Source organism: Trichomycterus rosablanca, chromosome 20 (assembly GCF_030014385.1).
Source record: "Trichomycterus rosablanca isolate fTriRos1 chromosome 20, fTriRos1.hap1, whole genome shotgun sequence".
NCBI lineage: Eukaryota > Metazoa > Chordata > Actinopteri > Siluriformes > Trichomycteridae > Trichomycterus > Trichomycterus rosablanca.
The window spans coordinates 23,595,437-23,609,288 of NC_086007.1; the positions used below are offsets into that span (position 1 = coordinate 23,595,437).

The following is a 13,852-nucleotide window of genomic DNA, read 5'->3' on the forward strand; positions in this document are numbered from 1 at the left end:
CAGCATGATGCCCACAAAAAAGACGTCTGGTTTAGTAGTCTATTTTAGTCAGATTTCATTTTGTTTATTAACTGCTTTGGTTTAAATAAGTTCAAATCTTGTCCAGGAGTCTAAAAATTGTAAAATGTAGCCATTCATGTCTGATCGATAAAATGCTGCTCAAAGCAAAGTCTACAAATTCTAACTCTATAAGTTTGTCCCTGCTTCTCTAGACGTTTTTGCACAGGAAGTTAGCAATGCAAAATGACTAATTGCCCTAAATGTAATTTAGCTCATAAGCATCTAGCATGGTGCATTACACACATTACATTTGCAATTCAATTCATTAATTTTCTCCAGAAAAGTCCCATAAACTGAAGATGGCAACCCAGTGGACAAATGCTAACCACCTTTTATAACTCATTTAATACCTGCGTATGGTATCCATGTACGTTTGTATCTGTGTCAAGCGAGTGATAGCGCATTACTTGTTTTTGCGTTGGTTCTGTGATGAACCTCCGGCCTCATGCTCTTCATTCTGAAGGCCTCCTCAGGGTGGTTGAAGCGAAAGAAGGACGATTGGCCAAAACACAGCATACAGCCTGAACAAGGTCAAACAAGAGCATGTTAGTCAACACATGTTTATGTGCATGTTCATGTCTAAATGTGCGTTTCCCTCCCCCACAACCATTTTTCTTTTTACATTTTTTTTTGCAGATTTGTGACAACGAGATTAAACACTAAATGCAGGTTTCTAAGCTAAAATATTAATTTAAGGAAAACATTATTCAACTTGACCTGTGTGGAAAACGTAACTGCCCACCCAGTTACTTATAATTAGGTAGATTAGGTGGACAGTTAGCTAATAATCTAATAATACAACTAAATGTAAAATTGTGCTTAACAGAACTGCTCATGCCACCCATGTTCAATCTATTAATCACTAAAACAGAAAATTTTAAGAGCAGCACTCAATGGAAATGTTGCAATGGAAATAAATTCATGAATATATCAGTCTTGGAAAGCAATAAGCCATTTCTAATGGTCTGGGACTACACTGAACCACAGGGAGAGCCATTCCATTGGAAACATGGAACAGTAGTGAATTTTCCCTTACCGAAATTTCTCAGGGAGCACACTGATGTGCTTAACTCACCTCAGATAAGATCAGCGTTCAAGGACAGATGAGCATTTCAATACGGTCATACACGGTAGGGGTATAATGATGGTAAAGGAATTCTTTTATTTTATACAGTAGGTACTGGATATATTTTGGCAATGATTAAAATAAAGTTAAATGTTTTTGTATGTGGTTGGCTTTGTCTTATAATAAAACATAAATATCTGGAGTAAAATATGCAAATGGAAAAAATTAGGCAATTTCCAATACACTGTATCTGTATTATCTGTGATATACTACTTTTGCATTACATCTCATTATTTTGCCTTCTCTCAGTCCTACTTGTGGTAAATCAAGACTTTTTGGTCATTTCAGCTCATAAAAAACAAACCAACGTTCCTCCAGGACCAGGGTGCAACATAGAACACAAGTGCAAACAAATACAATATACACAGTGCAGATAGAAAACTAGAATAAATACAAGGAGTTTTGCACAGTAGCCTCTCAAGTCCATGGTGATGTAAAGCTTGCTCAACTGTGAACAGTTACCCATGTTTCAGGGGCAGCACGGTGGCTAAGTGGGTAGCACTGTCGCCTCACAGCAAGAAGGTCCTGGGTTTGATTCCCAGGTGGAGTGGTCCGGGTCATTTGTGTTTGGAGTTTGCATGTTCTCCCCGTGTCTGTGTGGGTTTCCTCCGGGTGCTCTGGTTTCCTCCCACAGTCCAAAGACACGCAAGTGAGGTGAATTGGAGACACTAAATTGTCCATGACTGTTTGATATAACCTTGTGAACTGATGAGCCTTGTGTTATGAGTAACTACCGTTTATGTCATGAATGTAACCATGTGTAAAACATGAAATTAAAATCCAAATAAATAAATACCCATGTTTCAGCACCTTTCGATTCATGGCAGACCATCGAAAGTTGTGATATGTACTATTTTTAATATGTAAATATGAAACAGTATTGTGTATTGTGCTAGCAGACCAATCCAAAGAACCGTATGGTTAAAGCTTTCTTTCCTGAGTCTCACAACACTGGCTGTTTAGTCATGCTTGTATAATCGACCTGCTGTAAATATAAAACCCCAGTGAGTATCTCAGATCATTAAGTTCTGGTGAGCTAGAAGTTCCAGCTCCCAGAATCAAACAGCTCATTGTGAGGGAGCGTTTAGCAAAGCCCTGTTACACGTACATGTTATATTTCACTCGTAATCGTGACTGAAAGTCGTACTCGCAATATAAGAGGTGCAGTCTTGGGAACACGAACCGTTTTCGCTCACACTTGGAGAGTGAAGGGAACATTCAAGACTATAATTTACAGCAGCGTCAGCTTCCTAAGACACCTCCCGGCTTGCTGAGTGAGGAGGAAAATAAGACAAAACAGATTCTTTAAGCCTCGCTGGTTCTTCACAGAATGCAAAACATCATACGGTCGTTTAATACGGTTTATCTGCCACATTTAACATTCTGGGGGGCAATTTTACAGAAAATGTTAAATGAGAAATTTAGATAGAAATGTTACACTACAATTTCACAGGAAATGCTGTTTATAAACTGTTCCAAGTTTTTCAGAACTGGGTTTATATACAGTAAATGCAATATTCTGTTTCTATTCCTGTAGAAATAACTGAAACCTTATTGCATCGCCATAAAACAAGACAAATGTAGTAAATAAAGTGTGAGTAATCTTATTATGTGGCATTGAATTAATGAACCCTGTGAAGAGGGGAAGCCGGTGCCAATGTGTATCCTAACAAAAAGCATCTCGAGGTTTGGGAGGGGGGCTTACTGAACGTTGTCTACAACAAAAACACAGATGTTCTATGAATAGACAGCGTTAAATGTTCTTTTTGTTCCAGATGGAATGACGGAACATTGGATCAAGTCCTGACAGCCACACAAACCTGGATTTAATGTGAACAAATACAGATATTAGTGTCTCCAGAAATCTAAATAAATATCAAAAAAGCTTGATCATTTATTGTTATTGAAGAGAACGTTTACATCCTTCTGATCTGAATTGACTATGAAGTGTGTGGTAAGAAGCACAACACTCAGATCTCTGCCTCGACTTGTCTACGCCGTGACTGTGAGGATATTTGTGAGCTCTGAAGAAACAGAATTCAGATATGACTCGATTTGTGTTAACATGAATTTCAAAGAGCTGAAGTCATGCCTGACAACCAGCCATGCCCTGCAATCTCCATGCCCACAGGGTTGTACTTTCCAAATGTTACTTCACTGCTAAGTGAATGAGTGTTCTTCATCCATCACTGATCACCAATCCCAACAGCTATATTTTGAAGGTCGGGCTACTGAGCAAAAATGGAATCAGTGTGAACTGTAACATATTTACTGTAAGCAAGTAAGTAAGTAGGGCTCTACTATTCACAGAAAACAGTGCTTAATTACTCAGATTATTAAAGAAAAGTGCCACATAAATCGAATGATAGAATAAATGGAAGCTACAATACACAGCACAGCTACCTTAACAGATAAATGTAAACACAGTTGAAAATAAAGACTCCGTCTCAAATGCAAAAATTCTCGACTGTGTTTTGACACGCCCCCCTCTGCATCCACAGAATTGGTTAGGAGTTTTCCAAACTCAGTTACACGAGTCGTGTTTTTAGCTGCTTTAGACTTCGACATCTTGGACATTTTGACTAAGCGATTGCTAACTGAATTGCCGTAGGATTGCCAGGACCGCTTTATAGTGCAAATTAACCAGTAAACGTGAGGAACTTGAACACTACATGAATGAAATTTGTTAAATTGCTAAACACAAACCTTACAGTAGACGGCTCATTTTCATGGCCATGAATTCGGTTGGGCCTTAACTATAAATGCATCATATGTAGGTGGACAGCTGACCTTCCCATTCCAAAACAATAGATACTAAAACAGCCTCCATTCTCCTGGAATAGCTTTCCACAGTCCAAATTTGGATTGTCCATGTGTGAATTAGTGGCCGAGCATTTTTAACAACAGGCACTGATGTTGCTTGACAAGACCTGGCTTGTATCTGGCTGGAACAAGTGTGCATACTGTTGTCATGAAGTTCTATTAATTTTAATTAATTTACACACCTGTTGGCCATGGGTGTGGCTGAAATACCTGAAAACAATAATTAGGAGTTGCGTCCACACACTTTTAGTCGTATATTGCAGAAGTCAAGGCTATGAGAAGAATGAATCAGCACCTCAACACGGCTCGGCTGTCAACACACGCCGCTGTCCAGTCAACTCGCCAAACAAAAAGCCACAGTGAATATAAGTGGTAAGTGGTAACATCATCCAGGTGGATGGAACAGAAAAATCCCAGTCTGACCTCAACAAAGCCACGGTTGTATGCTACTGCATGACTCCAGCAGGGAATCACACAGAAAACATAAGACTCCCAGTCACGCAGGGAACAATGTGGGATCAGATCATCGCTGTTTAAGTCTGAAAAGGGAGAAAAGGTCTTTCTCAGCACATTTTTGGAATGCAGAAATTCAATCCCACTTATTCTACTAGTGATGCTACTAGTAATTCTGTGACAGGAAGCACTAAACTCCAGAAGTGTTCAGCAATAGTCAAAGAAACACCAATGCCAATGGCTTTTTATTCCTCATTGAAAATAGGTGTGTTTAAACAATGGGTTTACAGATTATTTACTAAATGATACGCATCCCACTTCATAGGCAACAATTTAGGAATGGACAGGTGTGCTATAACTGTGCCCCTGTGCACACAGTGAGGTTCAAAAATACCTCAGGGTTTTAATAGTTTAGTCTCAAGGAACTCCAGTGGACTACAGAGCCCTGGTCTCAACCCCACTGAACTCCAATAATCCCACTATCATTGGATACAGGGTTTGAATTCCCAGCAGTGCGATACATAGAGACGTGATTGGCCAAGTCTGAGGTGCCTGAGGCCTTGTTATAGATAGACCTCCGGTCCAGGGTGCGATACTGAACTATGTCCAAGAATTCTGAGGAAACCTGATCCACTTCAACCCTGACCAGGATATAAAGAAAGGATAAAACATAAAAATAAAATGAAAGATAAAAATATTAGTGCTACTTATGGAACTTTTTTTTTTCAGGAAACAGTCAGGATAAGTTATAAATAGGCCGCATTTCCCCTGGTCCCTGGGGTTCGTTTATAGATATGGAGCCTCTGCCAGGCGTTCTGGATAAATTTACCGCAGATATTTTAGTGCCAGGCGACGGTTATGTGCTCTGTCAGTTTCCTGTTGCAAAGTCACGCTCAGTTGACAGAAGTGCTGGATAAGAGGACTCAAAACACTCCCAACCTGTCTCCTAACCAGCCCAGCAATTACAGCAAAAAGAGCAATTACTGTCAGTCTAAACACAATTAGTTTTTTTTTTTCAAAATTCCAAATTGGAATGATTACCCATAATAGGTTTCTCTAAAATGCTGACGGCATCTGAATCCCTGATTGTATGACGCATCAGTAGTCAGTAGTACGTTTCCACTTCCAAGATACTTTACCAACATTCCACTTATTACATCCTGTCTTCATCATGAAGCATTTCCTGCTGGGATGAGAATTTTCCCATCTCTGCTCACAGTCTGGCGGGAATTCTGCCAAAACACAGTGTTCTGCAATCCTGGATGAAATTATGACTAGGAACTATGACTAAGTCTCGCTTTGTCATTTAAATTCAGGAAACCTTTCAGAGATGACGTGAAGGGTTGCGTAAACGGGCAGGTACAGACAGTTCAAGGGGACGTCCATCATACACCGTACACGGACCCTCCCCAGTAATAATGAAAAAGCTTTCGTTATATATTAACGTCTCCTTGAGCCTGTCTGCAATTACTGGTAATAGGTGTGGTCATTAAATAGAGTGCAGTTTAGGACCTGGTCCAAATGAACCAAGACCGTACGGTCAGCTCTGGGATTATTGGTACCCTTGGTACAGTTATAAAGGATAAAATAAGTCTCATTATGGTCAAAATATTTTAAGAAAATTATGTATACCAGTTAGAGCATTGGGAGGCCCTGAATTAAGGACCCTGTCATGGATTTGCACCCTGTCCAGGGTATTTCTGCCTAATATCATAGGTAATATCATAGGTATTAGATATTTCTAAGACATATTTCCATTCATTTTTACTATTTTTAAGTTTAGCCGTTATGAAATCTTAAATGATCAGCCAGGACCTATAAACCTTCAGAAGTCCAGTAGAAGTCCAAGTCCTTGCTGTGGATTGTTCGATCTCATCAAGCAATCAACCACTACTGGTTACCCAATAGGGTAAAATGTCCCAAAGGTAACAGCAAGTGACCTGCCAAAATCTTGCTTGAATAAGTTCATGTGTCCACTACATATGACACCACAGATAAACCAATAGTCTCCAAACCTCACTGACACTTCTAGGAGGTTTTGTAAATAACCATAATAAATTCTAAATATTATAATAATAAATGTTATTCAACACAATGGTTTACATACTTTTTCTCAATGGATGTGCATGTTTATTATAATGAATTGGAAAGGATCAGACAACATTTGCTGGAGAAGTAATGCAGGAAATGAGGTGATTCCAGGTCATCTACACGTCTGTCAACAACAGTAACTGGAATGTTAGGTGAAAAACCCTTGGTACTTGGGGATCTAAATTAGAGATGTGTGGGATGTATCTACACCACATCAGATCTCCACAAATAGTGTACAAGAGGTTGAACAGAGGATTTGGCTAGACCCCCGAAAGCAGTTTGAAAATCTCTGTGGCTACTGAGTATAAATAACAGAGTGGACTGTCCTAACTGGCCAGCTGTGTTTAATAGTGCAGTGCAGAGAATAAGAGAATAAGCAATGAAGCGACTGGGAAACCATCTTGGAAATGACCTTTTACCCTGAACCCAAGACAAATGTGCTTTGCTGAGAGAAATGTGTTCGGAAGAGACTATACGTGTGCATTAAGGTGTTAAAATGAGTGACTCACTGACCAGAAATAGCAATGTAACCGGATAGACAGAGCATGCTGAATTGACCCATGCCCATGCCGCAGGGTCAGGGGCCAGATGTCTAATCACTATACTTGACTGTCAGAGTTGCTCTGTAATTCATGTTATACACAATACGTGAGCTCAATAAGATTGTGTACAAATACACAAAATTACATCATCAGAGGAGAAAATCGAATGATTAACATGCACAATGTCAATGCCATTCTCAATGCTGTCATTGTCAATGCTCAACATTTCTCAGCTATTAACTCAGGACCATAACTGTAACTGTATCCATGAACTCAGAACTTTACAGTTAACACAGGACCATAACAGTAAACTGAGCACTATAATTCAGCACTGTAGCAGTAAACCCATGACCATAACAGTAAACTCAGCACTGTATCCATTAACTCAGGACTACAAAAGTAAACTTAGTACTGTAACCGCAGTACTGTAAGCATCAAATCAGCACTGTAAACCCAACATAGTAACAGTTAATTCAGCACAATAACAGTAAACCTAGCACAGTAACCGTACACTAAGCACTGTAACAGTAAACATAGAATAGTAACAGTAAGTTAAGCACTATAACAGTACACCTAGCAGAGTAACAGTTAATTTAGCACTATAACAGTAAACCCAACAAAGCAACAGTAAGTCCAGTGCACTATAACAGTTAACCCAGGACCATGATAGTAAACTCAGCACTTTAACCATTAACTCAGTACTGTGAGTATTAACTGAGCACAGTAAATCCAGCACAGTAACAGTTAGTTCAGCTCTATAACTGTACACTTTACAGTAAGCCTAGCCTAGCATAGTAACAGAAATTACAATACAGTAACAATTAATTCAGCCATAGAAGAGTAAACCCAGCACAGTAACAGTTAAGTCAGCACTATAACAGTAAACACAGACCCAGCACAGTAACAGTTAAGTCACCACTATAACAGTAAACCCAACACAGTTAAGTCAGCACTATAACAGTAAACCCAGCACAGTAACAGTTAAGTCAGCACTATAACAGTAAACCCAGCACAGTAACAGTTAAGTCAGCACTATAACAGTAAACCCAACACAGTTAAGTCAGCACTATAACAGTAAACCCAGCACAGTAACAGTTAATTCAGCACTATAACAGTAAACCCAGCACAGTAACAGTTATTTCAGCACTATAACAGTAAACCCAACACAGTTAAGTCAGCACTATAACAGTAAACCCAACACATTAACTGTTAATTCTGCACTACAGTAGTAAACTCAGCACAGTAACAGTTAATTCAGCACTATAACAGTAAACCCAACACAGTTAAGTCAGCACTATAACAGTAAATCCAGCACAGTAACAGTTAAGTCAGCACTATAACAGTAAACCCAACACAGTTAAGTCAGCACTATAACAGTAAACCCAACACATTAACTGTTAATTCTGCACTACAGTAGTAAACTCAGCACAGTAACAGTTAATTCAGCTCTATAACAGTAACCTAGCAGAGTAACAATGAACACAGCACAGTCTGTTAACTCTGCACTATAACAGTAAACTCAAGACTAGAACAGTAAACTCAGCACTAGAACAGTAAACCCAGGACTATTACAGTAAACTCAGCACTAGAACAGTAAACTCAGCACTGGAACAGTAAACCCAGGACTATCACAGTAAACAGCACTAGAACAGTAAACCCAGGACTATTACAGTAAACTCAGCACTAAAACAGTAAACCCAGCACTAGAACAGTAAACTCAGGACTATTACAGTAAACCCAGCACTAGAACAGTAAACTCAGCACTGGAACAGTAAACCCAGGACTATCACAGTAAACAGCACTAGAACAGTAAACCCAGGACTATTACAGTAAACTCAGCACTAAAACAGTAAACCCAGCACTAGAACAGTAAACTCAGGACTATTACAGTAAACCCAGCACTAGAACAGTTAACTCAGCACTAAAACAGTAAACTCAGGACTATCACAGTAAACAGCACTAGAACAGTAAACCCAGGACTATCACAGTAAACCCAGCACTAAAACAGTAAACTCAGCACTGGAACAGTTAACTCAGCACTGGAACAGTAAACCCAGGACTATACAGTAAACTCAGCACTAGAACAGTAAACTCAGGACTATTACAGTAAACTCAGCACTAGAACAGTTAACTCAGCACTGGAACAGTAAACCCAGGACTATACAGTAAACTCAGCACTAGAACAGTAAACTCAGGACTATTACAGTAAACTCAGCACTAGAACAGTTAACTCAGCACTAGAACAGTAAACCCAGGACTATTACAGTAAACTCAGCACTAGAACAGTTAACTCAGCACTGGAACAGTAAACCCAGGACTATACAGTAAACTCAGCACTAGAACAGTAAACTCAGGACTATTACAGTAAACTCAGCACTAAAACTGTAAACCCAGCACAGCAACTTGTACCTCAGAGCTATAGTATTTATTTTAAGACTGAAACAGCTGTACGTTGTTTGAGTTTAATATGCCAGACTGTTTCAGTATTTCATATAGACAGGTATACACAGTTTTCATGCCATCAGACTAAACCAAACCACACATGATGTCTTGGTTTTACAATATCTGTGAATTTTTGTGATAGGAAATCTATTCCTATACCTCAATAGGCAATACCCTGTCCTCTTCTTTTTCTTATAGCATATTAAAATGTGCTTTCATGGTCGGTTTTTCCACATGACATTTGAAAAAAATCAGAATTTGCTCTTAATGAAATGTAGTTTAGGCTCTCTGAATGGTAAATGCTTCAGACACAGATACCGAGCTAGATGTGTGTATGACCAAATAACCTCTTCATTAGTTTCCTTTATCTGCATATATGGTTGGACAGTCATCATGTCATGTTATAAATCGATTATTTGGAAGGTAAATATTTGACTTCGGTCCGATCTTGACTTACTTCTAAATCCCGGAGCTCATCTCGGTGTGTAGTCCAGCAGAAACATGCTGCTGTCGCTTTAAATCCAAACCACGCTGTTTGATAAACGAATGAATGAGAGTTGATCCGAGTCTCCCTGCACTTATCCTGCCCTGAGAAGCCTTTGTTACAGAAATAGCGTTCAGCTCATCTCTACTGGTACGATCACTGATGATACTGGTACGATCAGCATGTCTGTGCTGGTGGAAGCCGGTGTAGCAGTGATCCGCGATCGATTCATGGCAGCTGGATCACGTATACAGATGTTATAATCCAGTTAGAGCTGGAATCCAGGATGAAGGCGTCATGGCTGTGCGGTGGAGATAGCTGTATGTGGTAGATGAGCAGCTGCTGTCTCTGTCAGAGGAGGCAACTCATTTCCTCCTCATACAGCGAAAGGAATCGGGGAAGGAGGGCAGGATGGAGGGAGTGTTAGTGCTCCCCCTTCGGTTACAGCGTTAATCAACAGCAGCCACAACTCAGAACTCTCACCCTCACTGACTACAACTGATAATAGAATTAAACCATTAATAATGGGTCTGGTAGTTCAGTCAGAATGTAAAACATTCATGTAGCACCTCATGAAGTAGCTTACATAAGGGACTCTCAACCAAGCCTTTGGTACTGGGCTGTTTCGTCAGCTGAGGTGAATAAACCTCAAACACTCCAAACACTCAGGTGGCCGAGCAGTTCGATGTACGTTGAGCAGTACGTTGACCCACCGTGGCAGAGAGTCCAGGCTGCTGAGTTGGAGTCTCAACATACAGACTCAACATATACAGTTGGCCGTGTCTAACGGAGGGAAGGTTGAATAGGGTTTCTACTCAAAGGACTAAATGCATAATAATTATTCATAATTTATTCTTTCATCTTCAGGTCCACCTTATCTCGATAAGAGTCACAGTGGGTCTGAGACATTAAAGATAGTAAAGGTCGCATTTGCAAGTTTGAAGATTCCTGAGGAATAGCCCTTTATGTAGGCTATTCCTCATGGAGTAGCCTACATAAGGGACTCTTAATCAAGCCCTTGGTACTGGGCTGCGAACCCTTCTGAATCTGTCAGAAACAACTGATTCGTCACCCACCGTGGCAGAGAGTCCAGGCTGCTGAGTTGGAGTCTCAGTGGCCACAGTCACAGTTGGCCGTGTCTAACGGAGATAAGGTCGAATAGGGTTTCTACTCAAAGGGCTAAATGCATAATAATTATTCCTAATTTATTCTTTCATCTTCAGGTCCACCTCATCTCGATAAGAGTCACAATGGGTCTAAAACATAAAATATGGTAAATGTCGCATTGTTTGAAGATCCTCGCAGTTGTAATGTCTCATAAATTAACTTTTTAGTCTTAACTAGTTAGGACTTGGCAGGTCAATAATAATATAAGCACTGGCCACATTTTTGGGAGACTAGGAAGTCTGAAGACCCAGAGAAACACACACTTCTCACAGACAGTGACCTGAGGCAAATTTCAAACCCTGGTCCACAGGACCCAAATGCACCCTAATTTTACCCATTATAATACATCGGATGATCTGAAACATGTCCTTGAACATACAGAACTTATCTTATTACATTACTAATCCAAAGGAAATTACTTTTCATCTCACATTTCTAAAGCACTCAGATTTTTCCACCAGTCTGTGTGATGGTATTTCATGATAATCAATTCCTTCCTTCCTGAAAATGATGACGCCTAGTCTTAGGTTTGACATCGTTCGACCGTGGTTTCGGCTCTTAGGCTTCCCTAGAGAGTCTGTAATTCACTTTAGATCGATTCATTTCAAAGAAATACAGATAAGCATTTCCTAAATTCATTTTCCCATACAATATTGCTTGATCTGCATGTGGGCCATGAGAAGATAACTCAATAGCAAATATTGATCAATTCCCAGTTTGATTGTAACAGTATAGAACTGGGTATGGGGTTAACATGATATTTATACCATTTTTGAACAATACCCTCGCTGGTCAGGGAGGGCTAGCACACGCCTCCTTTAATATGTTTGAAGCCACCAGCTACATCTTTACACTGGCAATGGGCAGACTCTTACAGACAGTCTCATCACATGTGAACTATCACACTGTTTCTCTATATTCTACTGCCAGTTGTGCAGACACCTCGACCAGACACTATGATTTTGGCGAATCCTGCCCCTCCTCTAGCCAGCCCAATTGTTTCTACTGAGCACCTGGACTCGAACTCGAGTATTTGACAGTGACAGGCTACCAAATAAGACCACTATACCAATCACCCCACTGACATTTGTTCTATATCTTGATTTTAAATACGTGGACAACATTCCCCTCAAAATGACATTTATGTGAAGATGCCACATACATGATGTTCCTTGAAAGATTTCGTATTCCCACACCACTCACCCCAAGAGGCAATTCAGGGTGAACAATACACCAACCTGCATGTTTTGATGTTGGTGATGGGAGGAACAAGAATTCCAACTTTGTACAGACTGTAACTAAAGACCACCATGACACCCCACCAAACATTCCCAGTAATTTAAATGACTGCAAGTTTTCAGAGTCTTACCTTGAGAAAGGCGTACAGGTTTGGTGACTGGCAGTCCATCCATGAGGCACTGGTTCCCACAAGGGTGCAGGGTAATTACTCCAGCCTTGTTCTCAATGAAGCAATGCTGCGCTGCCACTCCAGGACCCTGTATGTTGATGTCCACTGTTCCATGTCCCAGGGTAGTCTTTCCTAAAACATAATCAAGTCAATGGGTTTTGTATTCTGAATCACTATCCTGCTGTATAGTTCACATTCATGAAAGAAATGAAATACATTTGGTGTATTTGTTGACTAGAACCACTTTTTTACAGCTGTGTTATAGGTGATGGACAGAATTGTTTGTTGAATAATAATTGCTGTTACAAAAATGTGTTCCATGTATGTGGTATTTAATGTTCATGGGTTATTTAAAAACTTGAAATCATTTAGTGTGACAAATACAAAATAACAACGGTTAATTTTTGACACCACTATATTCAAGCAGCCCTGGGATTTGCACATACAACCTTTAACCTACTACAGCACTTTAAAACAGAACACATCACTATAGGTAGGGCTGAACCTGTTGATGTTTTGTTTCCAGTGTTGGTCTAAATTCTGTTATTCATTAATAATCACAGTCCTGGTGGGTCTGGCACTACCCAAAAACAATGAGCACAGGGCATGACGGCATGCTGGACAGGGCACCGGTCAATGTAGGGCACTATACACTTACTTTTTTATATTCTTATTAGAGTTCTGGAAGCGGAATGGAGAGTGGAGGTGGGTACAATGTTAAGGCTCTGATTAGATAAGTAGATAAGGGTGCAGAAAGAATCCCCTAGGGTGTCTATTGTCTGTAGTGGGTGTGGGGCGTTGCTTTTACAACACAGAGCATCTCAGATGTCACTCACGGCAGTCAGCAGCTGATTTGTACTGATTGTTCTGTTGCATGATACATAAATTATATTTATATGTTTCCTGCACAGATGTATTATAACCATTTACACTCACCAACCACTTTATTAGGAACACATCTTGTTTTTACATTCATTGGCTATTTTGGCTTTGTCTGTGGTCCATCTGTTGCTCTGTACACTTTGTGTTCCCATTTGTACCCCATCTATTAATTGCAATACACCCCCACAGAACCCCCCCCCCCCCCCCCCCCCCGACCAGACAGCATTTGGTTAGTAGATGATTCTTATCACTTAATTAAAAATATAAAGCCAACATGTCATGTGACGTGTCATTAACACACAATGTGCATTATAAAGAAATTAGTTCAGGTCTCCATCTGCACACCTACAACTAGTGGTAGGTGTGTGCTAACA

General features: G+C 40.0%; 1 protein-coding gene across 1 annotated transcript in view; it reads right to left on the bottom strand.

The window, feature by feature from the left end:
• Positions 1–13,852, bottom strand: part of phldb1b (pleckstrin homology-like domain, family B, member 1b) — a 53,328-nt gene that overhangs the window by 35,484 nt on the left and 3,992 nt on the right. The window contains exons 3-4 of the mRNA XM_063016631.1: positions 12,558–12,728; positions 468–581 (exon numbers count right to left, since the gene is read on the bottom strand). Coding sequence (XP_062872701.1) covers positions 468–581; positions 12,558–12,728 — 285 coding nt within the window. The remainder of the gene's footprint in view (positions 1–467; positions 582–12,557; positions 12,729–13,852) is intronic.